General features: G+C 35.1%; 1 protein-coding gene across 2 annotated transcripts; it reads left to right on the forward strand.

Annotated features, from left to right (window-relative positions):
- Window positions 1-843: 843 nt before the first annotated feature.
- Pgam5 (Phosphoglycerate mutase 5) lies at window positions 844-19,443 on the forward strand. 2 transcript variants are annotated; one of them, XM_089644942.1, is made up of 6 exons: window positions 844-1,164; window positions 1,658-1,833; window positions 10,725-10,948; window positions 12,684-12,817; window positions 15,007-15,172; window positions 17,218-19,443. In XM_089644942.1, exons 1-5 carry the CDS (start codon window positions 995-997, stop codon window positions 15,155-15,157), a joined length of 855 nt encoding a protein of 284 aa, XP_089501068.1. In that variant the 5' UTR covers window positions 844-994; the 3' UTR covers window positions 15,158-15,172; window positions 17,218-19,443. The 2 variants fall into 2 exon arrangements, with proteins under 2 accessions (XP_089501068.1, XP_089501070.1); XM_089644944.1 differs by having other exon boundaries at window positions 12,687-12,817.
- Window positions 19,444-20,717: the final 1,274 nt, after the last annotated feature.

Consider the following 20,717-nt stretch of genomic DNA (forward strand, 5'->3'; position numbering starts at 1 on the left):
TAATATGAAGATTTATTAAATTGGTAAGTTCTGGTGAGTCCAGACCATTATTTAGGATTTTAAACAATAAGATTTCATCAAAAATTAGACGTCGTGTTTGGAGGGAGTTAAAATTATGAAATTTAATGGATTCGGTATAATTTGAGAAGTGTAAGTTTATTTTTTTTATTTGTTTTGGGGGTGTTATGCCGTGTTGCGCTAATTCCTTTTAGTGTAAGTTTAGTTTATAATTTATGTGTTTAAAATTTATTTTTAATTCTTTCTATTCTTTTGATATGGGCTTGGTATAAAGGAGTCCAGATCGGTGTACAGTGTTCCAGGTGTGGGCGAATATATGAGGTGTAAAGGGAATATAGAGTGTTTATGTTGTGGAAGGGTTTTGTTTTGCGAATTATAAATCCCAGCATTATATTGGCTCTGTTAATGATGTCATCAGTGTTTTGGATAAAGTTTAATTTAACATCCAGTATTACCCCAAGGTCCCTGATATATTTTACTTCATTGATGTTTAGTGTGTATACAAAGGATTTTTTTTTATTACGTGTAAATGTTAATTTATTGCATTTTGCGATGTTAATAACAAGTTTGTTTAATTCGCAATGGACAAAAAGACGATTGAGGTCTATTATGCGCCACTTTGCATACAAATCAGTCGAAAAGTTAGTCACACAAGATGGCTGCCAGACAATTTCCCCTTAACATATAGGTATTTGGTTTCATAAATAAACCATTCCGGGTCATCAAATTGTTTCAATTATCCCAATTAGCCCCTCACCATCACTACTGGTGAGCGAAAAGTATTGTTTGGTTTTTATCTGTGGTTTCTTTTCAGAAAAAAAATTCCATGGAAATATCTTGACAGCTTTGTCTTTCATTGAATGTCGCCCGATGTCGCCATAATGTCGCCGAGCAAGCATTTGAAATAGTTCTGTGACAATTATATTTTCCCACCGTTTAACCAATAATTGCAATCGAATAGTTTAATAGTACAATAATGGCGACCTTATCGAGAATACAGAGATACGCGCTGGTGGGGTTAGGTGCCGCTGGTGGAGCGGTTGTATATTACCTGTCTGTGAGGCCAGAGAACCGGTCTCATGTAGTCCACAACTCTTGGACTACCAACTATACCCCTTCAGTGAAATGGGACTTCAACTGGGACCAGTAAGTGTATTTTCTGTACTTGAAACAAATGGCGTGAAGTAACCTAAAAATAGTTTTCTTGTTTATTTAGATGGTAAAAAAGGAAGTTATATTTGCGCACGAATTTAACATTGTAAAAACTTAACATTATTGTACACTGAAAACTGAGAATTAAGCAACATTTCTTCATTTTAGCAGTAAAATAATGCTATATAAACGATTCCTACGATGATGCCTTTCTTCTTGAAACAAATGTTATCTACCGGAGTTTTAGTTAATATTATATTATGTTAAATCTACAGTAAATATGCGTAATGTGAAAGCAATAGTATATTACTTTCATCGTAAATATTATTTACAGCTAGATTCTTATTAATCATTAATGAAGATGAAGTTATAAGAAAGTCCAAAATTTCAATCTGTAGGTCAATCTTCTTTATATAAAGATATGTAAAAATGGCACATCCAAATTGAATTAATTGTCTAGAAGTAATAATAATTGATTCCCCTTCAGCCGAGACCCCAAGAGCCTGGTGAAACCGAGCAAGGGTTCACCCGAGGACGACAACCGCTTCAACTCTGAAGTGGAGAAGGTCACTCCCTCCGCCGTGAGGCACCTCTTCCTCATCAGACACGGCCAGTACAACCTCGCCGGCAAGACTGACAAGGATCGGGTCCTCACTGAATTAGGTATGGAAAACCTTGTACATTATTATCAATTATACTCTCATATTATCAATCCAGCCAAGCTATTAAGTAGGTACCCACCTATAATATGTTTTAGCAAACAATTATTTTTATTCTATATTTGAAATGTATGTACATGGGACTTACTTCTACAGGCCACTTTTGCAAGTCTAATAATTATATTCTGTGATATTACTCATATGACAGATTTATTTTTACACTGAAAAAAAAAAAAAAAAATTGCATTAAATTACAACCTGAGAAACACAAACCAATTTCATTGGCTTGTGTTTGTCAAAGTACTTACTTGTTAGCAGAGGTTAATTCAGATAAATCGACAGATTGGTTTAATGCTCCGTCGTAGCATTAAAAAAGAATATAATAATTAATACAAATGTTAGTGGGAGCGCGCTAATATTGAAAAATCGATTTTAATAGAGCATGACTTATTTAAAGTAGAGCACAAATCTTTCAGCAAATGTCTAAATTAGCATTTAAAGAAACACTGCGATTTTTTTCTTACCTATATCATGTTAAATAACAGAACAAGATGTGTTTTTAATAATTTTTGGAGCATACTTTGCCATTTTTTTTTATCGATGGAATTTCATAAAATTACTTTTTCGACTCGGCAACTGTATAGAAAATTCTCTAAAAAATTTAAATATTTTTTTTTTAAGCGTTTAAGGGAAATGTGTTATAAATTTGGAATGTGGGATCTTAAGCAAATATGTATTTATAACAAAATTGTAGCAAATACCCTAGAATATGAATTATTCTACAGTATTTGGTTTAAGCCACCTTAAGGTAATGTTGAAACAGTGAGGTGGTTTGTTTAAATGTAATTTAGGGCAAATAGGTATATAATTGTTGCCCATTGTTCGCTAATTTAATGTTTGATTCGGAACAATTGCCCGCATGGCAGCAGAGCATTCTGGTCGCTTTCGGGCTCAATAGGTCGGAATTTTTGCAAACCCAGTTTGCCACCTCTTACCAGACCTGACGGCTCACTAGCAAACACCGCCACCGAAAAGGCTAACCTATTGGGGAAAATGTTTGCGCAAAACTCGACCCTCGACGACGGAGGTGCTGTTCCGCCGTCGGTTCCTCACTGCGGCTTCTATATAAAAAAGCTGAGGATCCGGCATCGGGATGTTCTCCACGTTATACGGGGGCTCGATGTTAACAAAGCTAGTGGACCTGATGGAATACCTGCCCTGGTATTGCAGAGGTGTGCTGCGGAAATAGTTCCAGTTTTGAAAAAGCTCTTCAAAATGTCCCTGAAGTGTGGCACTGTGCCCTCTGGTTGGAAAAAAGCGGTCATTCACCCTATTCCCAAGAAAGGTGACCACACCAACCCGGCCAACTACCGCCCCATAGCGATCACATCAGTTCTGTCCAAAGTGATGGAACGTGTGATCAACGACAAACTGCTCACATACCTCGAGAAGAACAAAATTATCAACGACCGTTAATACGGATTCCGGCGGAACCGCTCGTGTGGTGATCTTCTCGCGTATGTGACGCATGTTTGGGGGCGGTGCCTGGAACGTCACGGTGAGACCCAAACGGTCGCACTAGAGATATCCAAGGCCTTTGACCGGGTCTGGCACCGAGGACTTGTCAAAAAATTGCCTTCTTACGGACTTCCCGCATCCCTGTGTACGTGGATTGCTGACTTTTTAAGGGATAGGTCGATTCAGGCGGTTGCAGACGGTTTCACCTCTTCCTCACACTCTATAAATGCTGGCGTCCCACAGGGATCGGTTCTGTCTCCGACTTTGTTTTTGTTGCACATCAATGACCTTTTGACATGTGCACCGATTCATTGTTACGCGGATGATAGTACAGTTCATGATAGCTTTTTGTACGACAAGCCCCCAAAGGGCACACAAACTCCAACGGCTCGGAGGGCTTTGAAGCAGAGAATGGACGGTTATCTCGAGAGTATTTCCTCCTGGGGTAAAAATAATCTCGTCGAATTTAATGTTTCAAAGACCCAATCCTGTCTGATTACGTCTAAAAGGGATCCAAATGATAATCTAGTCTCCTTCAACGGAAGCAATCTTCCGAACAGGCCTTCCATTGATATGCTTGGTGTAACTATAAGTGACCAGCTCAGGTACGGGGGCTCCATCGAAGCCAGAGTAAAGTTGGCCTCTCAGAAGCTGGGCGTACTGTACAGGGCCCGCAGATACTTTAATAGTACACAACTGCTGACCCTGTACAAATCGCAAGTGCGCCCTACTGTCGAATTTGGCAGCCATCTCTGGTCCGGAGCCCCAAAATACCTGAAAAAAACCCTTGACTCTGTGCAGAAACGGGCGGTCCGTTTGATAGATTCCCCAATCTTAACAAACGGACTGCAATCTTTAGAGCACAGGCGTCAGGTAGGTATGCTGTCCTTGTTCTATCGGTATTACAATGGAAGATGCTCTGAGGAACTAGCGTCAATGATCCCTTCGGCACCGGTGCGTAGTCGGGATACGCGCCAAATGCGCGCCCAACATTTGTACACGGTTGACATTTGTCACATGAGAACGGGTCGCTTCTACGATTCGTTCTTAAGTTCAACAGCTCGGCTGTGGAACGAGCTGCCGGCCTCTGTGTTTCCTCCCTCCTACAACATGGGACTCTTCAAGACCCATGTTCACTCCTTCCTCTCCACAAAAAGACCCTCCACACAGCATCCCCAAAGATGACATAGGCCCAGAGGGAAATTATTTTCTTCAGGGCCTCCTGTGTGGAGTAAATATTAAAAAAAAAAAAAAAAGTGACCTACCAGGTAAGTATTGTACTGGATATTATCTCCATATATAGTTAGTAATAACATAGATAATTGTAGAAATGTATTATATATTTGTACAGCGCCCTTGAGGTGATTTTGCACAAAAACGGCGCTATACAAATCATCCAAATATTATTATTATTAGGGCCTCCTGTGTGGGGTTAACATAAACAAAATAAAAATAAAATTGCCATAAGGAAAATAAATAATTTGAACTCGCTGTCAGTCAGCTATTTTGGCTGGAAATGGTGAAGTAAAAAAAAGATTGCTAATATTTTTTTAAATGTAAAACCCCCTGTATTATAATTCTTTTGCACACTGATTAATGTGCTTCATCTCTAAATAGTATAAAACCAAGTCACTATCCACACCTATCTGTTTGTGCGCTTCGTTCCTCTAAACCAGGTGTGGCGAACCTTTTTGGGCCCGCGTGCCAAAAATCCTCAAACATTATTTCAAGATTGTGTAGCGTGCCCAAGCTGTAAAAAAATTAACCAAATAGATAAAATAAAAAAAGTTTTTTTTTTAAATTTTATTCATAAGCTTAAAAATTACAATAGAGTTTCATAAAAATAAAGTCGTAATCAATAAATGTACATATTAGTTATTTATCAATGAGATTTTTGCTGTTGTACATTCGATGACAAATTCTTAATATCTGGATCATATTTCGTCACTTTTAGTAACACACACGACCAACTGGATTCATCAGTCATTCTCGTTCTTGAATCACATTTTTGAAATTCATTTCTGAAAATAATGACTCACAAGCATATGTAGAAGAGAAAATTGATAATATTGCTCTCGCTAGTTTTTTTAAATCGCTAAAGATTTCTGGAATGGCTTTCCAAGTTCTCATTATTTCTTCTTCTGCATTATTATTATTTATGTTCGTTAATCGATCGCTTTCAATTATTTCCAAATCATTTCTCAAATCAACAAATTTTTGTTTCCATAGCGAACTCGATTGGAATTCGATAAATTGCATTTCAAAATCTTCTAGATTTAGCCACTCGAAAATCTCCAAATTGAGGTCATCTGCTGATAGTGTATCTGGATATAAAATAAATTTTGATATCTTTTCAAATCTCCTGAATTGTTTGAATCTTGAAGAAAACTCTTTGATTATCGATTGAATAACTACAGAAAATTCTTGTGTTAATTTGATTTGATCTGGCTTTTCTTCTGCAAAAAGTTTTTTTGTATTTGGGAAATATTTGAAGGTGTTATAGATACAACTTCACGATCAAAAATTTGTTATTTAGCTTGAAATGCTTTGATTAAATCAAACATAACAATAATTGTTTTGTTAACGCCTTGCAATTTAATATTTAATTAATTTAAATGTAAGCACAAATCAGTAAAAAACATTAATTTTGAAAGCCATTCGAGGTCTAGTAACTCATTATATTTTTCAATGAGATTCTCCTTTATTAAAAAAAGCCTAACTTCTTCCAAACACTCAACGTATCTTTGAAGAACTTTTCTACGACTTAACCATCGCACATTGTTGTACATAAGTAAGCCCTTATATACTGACTTTACCTCATTTAACAATTCTTAAAATTTTCGTTTGTTTAATCCGCGTGCAGATATCAAATTGATCAATTTTGTTACAAGAATCATAACATCTTCCAGTGACTTAAATCCGTGCTTTGCGCATAAAACTTGCTGGTGTATAATGCAATTAAAACCCAGAACGGAATGTCCAACACGTTCAGTAAATAAATTGACAAAACCATTTTCCTCTCCAGTCGTACTGCGAGCGCCATCTGTCGTTACTGATACAATTTTGGAAAGATCTATTTCTCTTTCAGTTGAATGAAATTTTCAAATGTAACGTAAGTTAAATTTGAGTTGAAACAACCCAATTCTGGTTTGAAAAAAATCAACAGAATACCTGTTACATTTGAAAAGAAAAGAAGAATATGAACGATTGTTCAGATATTTTTGAAACAACTGGTCAAATCAAAAAAAAATAATTTTTAAACTTAAAAATTAAAAAAAAAAAAAATTGACTTGGAAATCGTTAGTGTGCCATCCAAATGATCAAACGTGCCACCTCGGGCACGCGTGCCCTAGGTTCGCCACACCTGCTCTAAACTATGCAACGGAGTTTGATATCTAGTTTTCACTATCATTTAGAGAATTTCTTCCGGAAGGTTTATGGATATTATATTTATTGAAAGAAGAGAAAAGTCAAACAACGCCGGGTACACGTCAGCTAGTTTATCATGTAACTAGCTGATGCTGGGGGTTATCCTTAGGACGTAGACATATACCATCGCGGACTTTTCTGTAGGCCTTTTACAATTATACAATTCCGTAGTACATTATTTTGAATTATCTCGTATGGTTTAGACAGCATTAACAGACGTAATCAGATACTTAAAGAATATGCATGTAAATATTCTTTAAGTATCTGATTACGTCTGTCTTGACACAGGTGTACCCTAGTGAGACAGATGTCGATAAATACACGTAAAAAACTTTATGTAGATAGATTTTTATTTTTTATTTTTTTATAGTGAATACCTCACAAGAGTCCCAACTGCTCCCGTCTGGAGCCAGTGAGACTATGGCATCCCCAATTGGGGGATGTTGTGAGGCTGAAGGTAAGTGGGGAAGGGAAAGAGGAAGGTGGGGAAGTACCTGGCTATTCAGATCTAGTCACTAAACACGGCTAAAGCCATTTGGAGCAACGTTTCAATTCTGAATGGCGATAATTCAGGGAATTCAGGGCGATACTGGTAGTATCTTCCACTCTGGAACGTGCCGCAAATATAATATATATTATTTTAATTAATTAATTGTGAAATAACACAAATTAATCAAATAAAATTTATTTGCGCACGCCGGGTTCGAACCCGCGACCTTCGGAATGGCAGTCCAATGCGTTACCACTGGACTATGCCGGCTGTCAAATAAATAAATAAAATAAACAATGTAGTGCCCAAAAATATATTTTTACGACTTGATTATAAAACATCGACTTTTCTCTATTTTCTATAAATATAATATGCATGTATTATATATGTAAACCTTTGGAAAGAAATTCTCTAAATGATAGTGAAAACCCTATCAAAATCCGTTGCGTAGTTTAGAAGAACTAAGCGCATAAACAGACAGACGCGGATAGCGACTTTATTTTATACTATTTAGAAATTTCCAATTATTTGTTGATGTATTGTTAAAATTTATTAGGTATAATTCATTAGTAATACTAACGTAATAAATTAATACGAATAAATCATCAAACAATAATAGAGATAATGTATTATGTCAGCCTGAAAAATTAACATTTAAGATGACAAATATGGGTTATACTAATGAATTATGATTGTTTTAAATAATTAGTATTTTACTACCTGTCGGTGGCTGAGTTGATATCGTGTTTGGGTTCCACCCAGGCGTAGTGTGTTCAATTCCTCGGCTGGCTAAGTCCTCCATCACAACACAAGCAATATTTTCCATTTACTGTTGTGGTAGTAGGAGATTTTCAAATATTGTCAGTTTATTTGTAACCCGGGAATGTTTGTCTATTTATAAAAAAAAATAATAATTTTCACATGTAGCAAACCCTTTGTGGGTATACATAATTTAAACACCACTTTTTTGTATAAATTTTTTTATGTATATAAAACCAACTGGTTTCGGTTTACCCTAAACCTTCATCAGGGTTATTTAATATGTTATAATATGTGTGAAATATATTTTTATATAAACCTGATGAAGGTTCAGGGTGAACCGAAACCGGTTGGTTTTGTATATTGAAAATATATACAGTAGAGTGGTGTTAAAAACAAAGTTATTATATTCTATTTATTACAATAATAATAATTTTAACTTCGGAATAAGTGTAGTGATCTGCCGTGCCGATCACTCAGATAATTTGTAAATAATATTCGGTTTGATACTCCATACTATTTGGTTTATTTAGTATTTATATAAATGGACAGTATTCGAGATGTTATTGCAAAGAGAGGACGAGTTACAACAGACACGCCTTTTTATACGTCTCGGTCATGCTGTCTCACTCAGATATGCCTGTCTCTTTCATACCGACAGACATACGTTCACCACAATAAGATTAAGTAATTATTTTCTGTTGAATTTGTATTAAAAGTTATAAATGTAAAGCGACCTTGAGGCGACCTTTCACAAAAAGAATGCTATAAAAATGATCTAATTGTTATTTTTACATTACATAATGAATTGCACCTTTTCAGTAAAATGTATCTTTGCAAGGAATGTTTATTTTACAATATGTATCATAAGACATGAAAGGTAGAATGTTTACATGTTTTGGCGGGAAACGGCATTATACGGGTTTGTTATCAGCGTGAAATAAAACGCCTTGAAGGGTAATTTGCTACCTGGGTGCTAAGCGACAGTCTGTCGACGTTATTTGAGATGCCTTGTCCGGATTGGCCAGTGTTTCGATTGTAAAAGCGTCGCCAGAAATCTAAAGTTTTTATGCGATCTCAATCTCCAGTTTAGTTTGAGTCATTTCACGTATTGGACTATTTTTCATACCGCTCGCACTGTTTTGTTTACTGTTTGGTATTTTATTATTTGAATATATTAGCATTGTATAGGACTTTATCCCTACAAAAATGTCTTTACAAGCCAATGATACATGCACTTATGGTTTGTGATGGATTATCAACATATGAAGTGTACTGATTCCTTGAAAGAATAAATATTATCATTCATAAGTGGAATGGGCTCTTCAATTAGGCGAGGCAACCGACTCTTTTTTGACAAGAAGCAATTAAACTTATTCAGTGTTCGCCTTCGGCCTTAGGCGACACTGTTCAATATTTACGCGATCAGATTTCACACATCCAGAGATTGTAAAATTGCAGGCATGGCAAATATATATTATTATTTATTATATAACTATATGATATAAATAAACATGTTGTCTTTTACATGGAATTTTCAAATATTGAATATTGAATGCTATTTACTGAATTAATATCAGGTTTTTATATTCAGCTTTGAAATGTGGTGAAATTATGATGTAATCAAAGCAATTATAATTTATTGTTGATGATTAAATGCCATATATGATTTCTTTGAAAATTTCAATTGAAAATATTATTTGGTTTAGAAATTGTGTCAATTTTAGGAAAGCGATATATTTATGCGCTAATGGCGAAAAACACCCGCTATAGGCTGTGTTAACTTAGTTAATTAAAGCTTCTTACTCTTGCCAGTAAAATATTCTTATCTACAGATCGTAAAACTCTGCGAGCACTCCAATTCATTATTACATCTCACTGGAGAGAAATTTCCCTATTCATGATGGCATCTACTTCATTTATTGTTTCGAATGAATATTTTACATTTTCTTAACCTGTTATTAGCCATTTTTGTTAAGGCCAACATGTAGACGATACCATACTTGACAAAGTGACATTTTGATTCTTGTGTTTAACAAACCCAGTAGAAGTAATATCCAAAGGCAAAATTAATGTTCAAGGTCGACACTGCAGTTGCAAGGACGCTCTTCATAGCCTTTTGCACCACCCTGTACACATGCGAGCTCTGGGCTAATTTAAAAAAAAGAACAATGCTTCAGGTGCAATATAACAACGCTTACCAATTGATGTTCGGACTCCCCAGGCACTGCAGTGCTTCCTTGATGTTTACAGAAGGGCGAGTTACAGGATTTACAGCTGTATTAAGAACCAGGATTGCAGGACTGAGGGGAAGGATAAACCATTCCAGAAATATTCTTATCATAGAATCCCGTCTGACTTCAGGATCGAGCATTGAAAACCATCAGAGAAAGATACTTGCTCCCACAATCTTAGATCCGATGGATTCCCGTGCTTCTCTGCTTTAATTTCATTTTTAATTTTAATTTTTAATCTATTTTATTTATTTTCCTATATGTAAATATTATCTGTACTTATACCCTCTATGGGATGTGTGGGATTGCACTAACCTCCCCACATCCTGGAATAAAGAATTTATTATTATTATATTTTAGTTGCAATGCTTTGTGGTGTGCGTGGGCACAATTCTTCAACACTGCAAATGCAGGACGAATCAACCCACACCAAATGTGTTAACCTTTAATTATCATTATTTCCAGGTCGCAAACAGGCTGTTATGACGGGCCAGCGCCTCAAGGAGCTTGGTCTTTCCTGGGAGACCCTGGAGCGCAGCACCATGACCCGTGCCCAGGAGACGGCGCACCTGATCGCCGAGCAGCTGCCCCCCGAGCTGTCGTGCGAGGGCCGCGACTGCTCGCTGCTGGAGGAGGGGGCTCCCGCACCCCCAGAACCGCCCGTGGGGCACTGGAGGCCTGAGCCGCATGTAAGTTTTGTAAATAGAGTGGTGGTGGTATAAATATGGCGATAACTTGTTCTACAATAAATTAATTTAAATCCATTAATTTTTGTAATATTAAGTTAACCCTTCAGAACTTTCATCACATTTGTTCAGTTTGCAATGTTTTCTGTGTATTTCAAATGCTCTATATACATATTATTTTTAAATTTTCTTTAAAAACAAATACTATTTTTGAAACTATGCATGCATTTAAAATAAACGTTACCTTTTCTAAATAATTAAATTTTAATATCAAAAGTGAAAAATGTTGTCAATAACGCTAACCACGATTTTACTTAATTTTTTACTCCAATCATAGAAAAATTGAGAGAACTTGATATTTCAAAAACACATTAATTTTGTTTGGAGAATTTGTAAGAAAACTGTACCTTCACTTTAATTATATATATAATGATATTTTCCTTGTGATTTGAACGACGCAGTCAATTAAAACACAATAGAATTTCTCTGTAAGGAAAGAAGAGGTTTATTTTGTTAATCTCACAAGATTTACATAAAGAAAAGCATTCAGTAACAAAACATTACCTGTAAGGAAAGAAACGACATTTAATGTTATGTCAGTTCCTTTATCACAATCACGATAGCAATTACAAATTATTGAAATTATTCCCATCAATCTGCCTTGTCACAACCCATAGATTATTTTTACTATGTCTTAAACCATAGATTACGAAATATCGAGTCGACTGTGTAGGTACTGTGGCGCACATCCAGCCAGTGACAGTCCACGACACACACAGCCACAATGACGAGACAAGCTCGGCATTGGCTTGAATTAAAGAAAATTATATTTTTCTTTACATACATAATTAATTATTTATTTTGGCTATTTTTACGATTTTATTAATGGATTCTATTATAAATATTTGAGGCAAACTGGAAATAATTATTTTTTCTCTTTCTAACGTCAAAAAATTAAGTATTTACGCATGATAGAAAAAAAAAGAAAAAACTACTTTTATAAAATATGGACGTCCGGTCATATATGATCCTCAAACGCTGGAGGGGTTAAAACATATTAAAATAACTTTTTATTATTTGTTTTATAAAATAAATTAAACTACTGTAAATTTAAAAAAAAATTAAATACTCTCTATCCCTTAAGCACATAATGTAGAAAACACACTTCTTTAAATTAAGAAATAAGATTAGCAAATTGAATATCTCTAACCAGTTTGACATATAATAAATTATAAAGTGAAGGATATAAAAAACATAGAAAAGATGTATATCAATAGTGATATGGATTGGTAAACTCATACATTTTAGCCTAGTATTTATGAAGAATTCTTTTCATCATTATATTTACCATTATCTGGCAACAAGCTGTCTTAAATATTATAATCGTAAAAGTAGGAATTATTATATCAATAACCTAACAACCGTTGCAGTCGCTGATAATAGAAACAAAAGGGAGATATGGCATGGAATCATGCCAGTACGGTTTTTGAAATCTAATTGAAGTTATGCATTTGGTCTATAGGTAGAATCAAAGGCAGGGCTCTGCAATGCATAGATGCGATTTGTAGTAGTATGTGTCAACAATGTTGGTGACACTTTTATGCCCCCAGCTTCATACCATATAATAATGGCCCATCTCTCTGGTTTCTATTATCTACGGTTGCAGTATATGTGTTACTAATCACTTATTATTGGCACGATTGATGTTGAGTGAGTGCTGTATGCTTGGGTTGTTTAGCAGTTCTTCCAGGAAGGGGCGCGCATCGAGGCCGCTTTCCGCCGGCACGTTCATCGCGCACCCGCCACGCAGCTCAATGACTCCTACACACTCATTGTCTGCCACGCCAACGTCATACGCTACTTCATCTGCAGGTAAACCTCTTTATTTACTCTTCTTTAATCGTTGCGAAGGATCGTGACCCCCACTCCATTTTCCCTGATGAAATCTTAGCGGTTAGAGCTGCGGACACCGATATCCCAGACGCCTGTGATATTTGATCACTCCAACACATTGGTGGTCTTCATCTGTTGTGCGGCGAGCAGCATGTCCAATATAACTTAGGAACGCTGTAAGCAGACATTTGATAGCCTATTGTAGATACCTAACTCTTCCAGAATGTATGCATTAGTGCACTGTGCTGTCCATGGAATATTGAGCTTTACTAACATTATTATTGCTTCGATATTATCATTGATACGGATATGATCTACATAGCTCCTGTAATCTTCCATTGTCTCATGTTCTACCTTACTCCCCTGAGAGTAGCTCAGTCCCTTTAATAAAGGTCACATAGGAGCTTATCATGCCCACAAAGCAATATGGGTAAGATAAAAATTGGACATTTATTGATAAATTTTTGGGAAATGGGTAGTTTACATTTTATCAGTTTGTAAGAGTGTTATACCAAACAATAAAACCGCAAGATAATATTAACAAAATAAATTTATAACAAAATTACATAAAAGAAAAAGTCACTCATGACAAATCAGAGAAAATAATTATTTTATAAATTTATTCAGGTGGCAATTGAAGATGTCCAGCTAATATAATAAGACAAGATATCACATAACAGGACAAGATATCGTTTATAATGAGACATAATACCATATAATAAGAGAAGATATCGTATATTAACACATTGTAGTAGGGCGCTTCAAACAATAGACTCTAGCCCATAGCGGGTGTTTTTCGCGATTAGCGCAAAAATATATTGCTTTCTTAAAATTGATACAATTTCTAAACCAAATAATATTTTCGATTGAAATTTTCTAAGAAATCATATATGACATTTGATCATTAAAAATAAAATTATAATTGCTTTGATTACATCATAATTTCACCACCTTTCAAAGCTGAATATAAAAACCTGATATTAATTCAGTAAATAGCATTCAATATTTGAAAATTCCATGTAAAAGATAACATGTTTATTTATATCATATAGTTATTTAATAAATAATAATATATATTTGCCATGCCCGTAATTTTACAATCGCTGGATGTGTGAAATCTGATCGCGTAAATATTGAACAGTGTCGCCTAAGGCCGAAGGCGAACACTCAATAACTCATAAGTTTAATTGCTTCTTGTCAAAAAAGAGTCTTTTGCGGTTGCCTCGTCTAATTGAAGAGCCCATTCCACTTATGAATGATAGTATTTATTCTTTCAAGGAATCAGTACACTTCATATGTTGATAATCCATCACACACCATAAGTGCATGTATCATTGGCTTATAAAGACATTTTTGTAGGGATAAAGTCCTATACAATGATAATATATTCAAATAATAAAATACCAAACAGTAAACAAAACAGTGCGAGCGGTATGAAAAATAGTCCAATACGTGAAATGACTCAAACTAAACTGGAAATTGAGATCGCATAAAAACTGTAGATTTGTGGCGACGCCTTTACAAGCGGCACACTAGCCAATCCGGACAAGGCATCTCAAATAACGTCGACAGAGTGTCACCTAGCACCCAGGTAGCAAATTACCCTTCAAGGCGTTTTATTTCACGCTGATAACAAACCCGTATAATGCCGCCCGTTTCCCGCAGTTGACCGACAGTCGACAAAAACAGCATTTGCCGTGTCCCGACGACAATGTGTTAAGACAACATATTATATAATAAGACATGATATCATATTACAAGGTGTCCGGAAACTAGTATCACTAGTCAATCTTGTGATATGTATAACTTTTTGTTGATTTGAGCTTTCATTTTAGTAAATCAAGTCCAAAGTTGAAATTTGGTCACTACAAGGGAATTGTCAACTGTTTATTGTCCTTGAAGCGTATATCTTAAAGATTTTTAATCCTTTAATTGCCGAAAAAAAAAATCAAACTGCTCAGAGAGAAAAAAATTTTTTTTTTAGGTTCTATCACATGTAGATTCACCAGTTTCTCGCTTTTTCTACTAGTTTCCGGACACCATGTTTTTGTACTAATTTTCGTTTTTATCGTAGCGACTGTTATGTAAAAATGCTGAGATGTCAATGAAAAGAGACAGTGTAATAAGTGTTTAAACTTAATTCAATTGTGATTGATTGTCCTATCTAGAGCCATGCAATTCCCCCCCGAGGCGTGGCTTCGGATATCCTTGAACCATGCCTCCATCACCTGGCTGTCGGTGCACCCCAACGGGCGAGTCATCCTCCGCTGCCTCGGAGACACGGGGCACATGGAGCCCAAATACATCACCAGCCGATAGGACATATTTTCATAGGTTCGTAGGCAATACCATACATAATAGAAACAACAGAGATAGGCCTTGGACCATTATTATTAGTACAAAACCAATAATTAGTCACCGCCACATTAATCGTACACAACTGCTAATCCTATACAAATCGCAAGTGGACCCACTGTTGAATTTTGTAGTCACCGCTGATCTGGAGCACCAAAACATCTAAAATAAAAACCTTGTCTCAGTTGTAAAGCGGGCCGTCTATTTGATGGATTCCCCTATCTTTATGGGAATGCTGTCCTACCAGTATTTTAATTGGAAGTTGCTGTGAGGAACTACCGTCATTGATCCCTTCGGCACTGGTGCACAGTCAGGAAATACGCCCAACATTTGTACGGAGTTGGCTTTTTCGTCACATGATAATGGGTCATTTCTACACGACGGCGCCCCGCCTTTATTTCTACCGTCACTCCAAACGCATAACTTTCATTGACTATGCTACTTTGATAACCCGTGCAGTTTGGTCGCAGCTCGGCGACAGTCGGCACGCTTCCATGCCTTATCTCTCTTTGTTTCTATTATGTATGGGCAATACAGAAGGCAAAATGTGCAAACCATTATGCAACATTTTTAAATTAATTTAAATGAAATTCAAATTATGATGTCAAGTGAAAACCATTACTAAATTTACATCTTCATTAAAAACCAGCATTTATTTGAATATATTTTTATTTTTATTGTGAATGCCGCATAATTTCAACTGCTTAGAGCCAGTGGGACTATGGCATCCTAATTTGGGGTATGTTGTGAGTGCATTATATTTACATTTCTGTCGCATATACCCATTATTCTATGACTTATTTATTCATTTTCGGCAAATTGACAGTTAACATTTAATCAGTTTGTACATAAGTATTATACAGGGTGTATCGGCACGTACCCGACAAACTTTAACCAGCTATTCCTTAGCACATTTGGAGTAAAAAATGTTATGGGCACTTTGCTGTCCGGTAACATTTTTTTTTTAATAAAAAATTTACTATTCATATTTTCACCACATGTCACCACTGTTTTATCCTTTGTCAAAGTTTGAAAACCCACCTGGCAATATTTTATTCGAGTTTCGTTGAATAATATACGTACGTACCTACATTAGCGCGCTTTTACGATCACAACGAAATGGCATGCCACCATTCGTCTCATTTTTAGCTATTATTAAAATGGAAGATAATATTAAATGGAAGTTGCTCTGAGGAACTAGCGTCATTGATCACTTCGGCACCGGTGCGTAGTCGAGATACACGCCAAACGCGCGTACCCAACATTTGCACGCGGTTGACATTTGTCACATGAGAACGGGTCGCTTCTACGATTCGTTCTTAAGTTCAACAGCTCGGCTGTGGAACGAACTGCCGGCCTCTGTGTTTCCTCCCTCCTACAACTTGGGACTCTTCAAGACCCATGTTCACTCCTTCCTCTCCACAAAAAGACCCTCCACACAGCATCCCCAAAGATGACATAGGCCCTGAGGGAAATTATTTTCTTCAGAGCCTCCTGTGTGGAGTTAATATAAAAATTTAAAAAAAAATTATTTAGTGTGTATGAAAGAGCGAACACGCTTTTTGACACACTTGCTAATAACAGCTGTTGAACACGAGAAACAATGCCAATGACAGTGACGGAGTGTGGATTTTTTTATCATTTTTTGTTTTTAATTGAAAAAAAAATGTTACCGGACAGCAAAGTGCCTATAACATTTTTTACTCCAAATGTGCTAAGGAAAAGCTGGTTAAAGTTTGTCGGGTACGTGCCGATACACCCTGTATAGTAAAATAAAACCAATTATGGATTTCCTCCTTGTGACTTTACCTCTACTGAGACAGCTTAATATGGAATAAGTTAATTAAATTTGTGAGAAAGGAATATGAATTAATTATTCCGTATTAACTTGGGAATGCGGCTTAAAGGTTTATGAATATGCGAATCTAATAATTGTCTTCATCGAGACAATGTATTTAAAATTTAAGATTTTCAACCTAATAACACTTGTAACCTTTATTATTATTGTTATTTTTCTTCTACAGCAATCTATCATGTGATATGAAAAACGCACAAATGAATTACAAAAAAACTTCTGTACCTCATGGCAGCATTTTGCAGCAGAAATTAAATGTAAAAAAAATCTATAATAATTTTCAGGAAAAATATTTAAAACATTTTTACATGTGTTATTTTTGTGAAACATCATCCCAAATCTAACACAAACATAATTATGTTATTCATAGCAACTTTTGTACATGATCGTGTTTCAGATTAGAAAAATTGTATTTTTATGTAGCTATTCGATAATATAAGCAGGGCCGGCCCTGAGCCAAACGGCGCCCGATGCTAATAAAAACCTCAAGGGCGCTGTATTAGGTGTTAGGTATTAACAGCGCCTAGGATCCTTGGCTCCTTGGCAAGCTGGCTTCTCGAGCGGACTGCTCCAATTGCGCCTGCACAGGTCCGGCCCTGAATATAAGTAGTTTTATAATTTTTTTGTGGATTGATTTTGTTGGGTAATTAAAATGATCATTTTGAACGCTTAGGTTTGGCTTTTGCCGCAAAATTAACATTCTGCATATGTACTAAAATATAATGAGTAGATCTTTCTGTTTTATTGCTTAAAATTTATCAATGTCCTAGCATCGCCTATTGTTGAAGTGTTTTAAACTATTATATAACCTATAAGTTTTATGATTGCATTTACAAACCATTGTTGTTATTTTCTATTTATGAAGAATTAATGCAATTTCACTCTATACAAATTGTAACTACTTGATTTGAGATTTTCACGGCCAAAAGTATTAAAGTAATTTATTTTTGGGGTATTATGCAGTGTTGCACAACACAGCATAATACTCCAAAAATAAATCACTATAATGTTACTACTTTAGTTTTGGTAAAACTTAACTGTCTCTTTGTCCTACAAATGATGGTGAAATGGAATTGAGTAATAGTTCTCTAAGTCTTCCACACTAAGGTCTAAGTTTGTACTTAGCATTCACTCAGTTTTGATCTGTGAAAGTTGTCGTCGATTCTGGAATGGTTGCATTTTCTCACATGATGGTTAGTGAAAATGTCTCCATTTTAAATTATAGAAAAATGAATGGAAGATAGTGTATTTATGTAACTGATTTGAGACCACTCCACAAACATTAATCGAACATGGATTAATTTTATAATGGTAATACATACAAAATGAAAGCCAAAATATTAGATGCTAATCCATTACTGTAATCATTATATATTTCTTATAATTGAATAGCGAATTATTTTCAATTGCCTAAAATTCCCAGTGCAATTAAATACTGTTAAAAGTTAAAGTATTACTTATAGTTTTATATACATAATGAAGTCAATTAATATCACGTTTAGTTAAAAAGCATTTGTAATTCATTTTTGTTTGGCCTTTTTTGGCTTGATATGTTTGGTGTTGTGAAATATTGATATATTATGAACTTTATGTATTTTCTGGAATGTCTGAATCCATTATAATGTTTTGATCATAAATCTTGATACATGAGTTTCCATTTACAATAAAGTACTCCAAAGCATGGAGCTAAAATACCGAAAATTTGTATTTTTGTGTGCATCCACCATTTAAAAAGTTTTTAAATAATTTTGAGCATAAATAAACCACTCACTAGATTGATATCTTCGGGCTTTTTGTATGAAACAAATTGGTCCTAAAAACCATAGATATGCCAATATATAGACAGTAAAATTCTCATTCGGAGCCTACTTATTATATTATACACCAATGAAATACTCTGAAAGTTTATTCCATAGATTTTCAGAGTTTTTCATTGGTGGATATAGTTAGGCAATCATATGACGTCACAATATTTCGGTTATATCGGACCCCTTGATTTTGAGTTTCATAGGGAAATTTTTCTGTGCTTTCAACCATAATGTTGCCACATTTGTTAGGGCTCGATATTTGGTGTCACCTCAATGTAAGTAAGAGCTGTATGTGTAAATTATTCTAGTTTGCATTTTAAAAACCCATAATTTTTTCAGATTTTTTTAATGTTCTATGGTTTCATTTGTAATGTTGCCACCTTACAAAAAACAATACTAAAAGAGAATGAACAGTTACTGCCAGATTTAAAAAAAAAAAAAATCATTTTCTAATGCTCATTCAATTTGTCCCCGAGATTTAGTCCATTCTAGTATTAAACAAGGTAATTTTAGTTGAATTGTTTACAATTTGATAAGATATATTGTACTACTACTGTATGTAATGTTAAAATAATAAAAGTTTTTATGTTGTCAAAATCATTTGTTTTTTTATGTAATTACAAGAGACCTAAAAAAAAAAAAAATCTTTAACGTGATTTTTGATGTCAATTTTTAGGGGTACGAGACCTTCATTCCAATCTGATTAAATTATCAGTTTGTGAAGGGAAAATTGATGATCAGTTCAGCTCTTGATATCTAGGAGAACTGGTTAGCGTGTAGGAGGTCGAGTAATTCTATTAGAACAGATTGTTAGACTGAATTGATAGACCTATATTCCAATCCCATTAAATCATCAGCTTCTGGACAATCTGTCCAGATTTCTTCAGATCAGTTCGTTTGGGCTCTAGGAAAGAATTGAAGCAATTCTATCAGACTTGGTTGGACAGATTGGGGGACTGATTCATTCCGTTAGTTCGGTCTCTGATTTTATCTATGTATTCCACCCAAGATATTTGTTGGGAGTTCGTAATGATCAGAGATGTGCTTTATTTCAAATAAATCCATTTCAAATGGAAATGCAAAATGGGTATTTTGCATTTTGCATTTTAAATGCTTTTCTAAAAACCATTTTGCATTTTGCATTTTAAATGCTTTTCTCAATGCATTTTCCATTTTAAATGCTTTTTTGCAAGATTCTTCCTGTTATCTCCACTCATCTTTTTATCATAGGCCCCGTATATCAGTCAGTCCTCAACCTCGCTATGGGAGATAATTTACGTCTGTCAAGTTGCTACTTGGTAGGAGCCCTGGCAATTAAGTGATACCATTAAAAAAATACAGATTCAAATAGTGAACACGGGGCCATGATGCTGTAATATTAAATTTTAGATAGCAGTTTCTATTTTTTACGTTGCCAATATTAGTCCCGAGCAAATTTTTTACTCTACTGTTAGGTACACATTCATCAAATGCAATACTTGTCTTCCGAGTTCAGCACCAGTTGAATGTCTCTTTTCAAATGGAGGTATAATCATGAGACCTCATAGAAGAAAGATGAGTGATGATGTTTTTGAGAAGCTCGTTCTTCTAAAATCTAATAATGGCTAAGGCTACATAATACCTACATAATATAGAATATATATTGGTTTTCTCAAAGTTGAATTATATTATCTGTGGGTTTTCTAGTGCGCCTGCTTGAAGTTTTTTGTGACAATCTATGGTCAAATAATGGGTGCGCACTAGAAAACAACATTTTATATGGTCTGATTGTCTCACTGTCCTGTATTTCTTTATTGTTCACTGGTGATGGCCCTAAGAAAAAATCATTAAAAATGACAATATTTAGTTAATAATAGATTCT

This window comes from Hesperophylax consimilis, chromosome 22 (assembly GCF_061612785.1).
Source record: "Hesperophylax consimilis isolate HC1 chromosome 22, BYU_Hcon_1.0, whole genome shotgun sequence".
Lineage (NCBI taxonomy): Eukaryota > Metazoa > Arthropoda > Insecta > Trichoptera > Limnephilidae > Hesperophylax > Hesperophylax consimilis.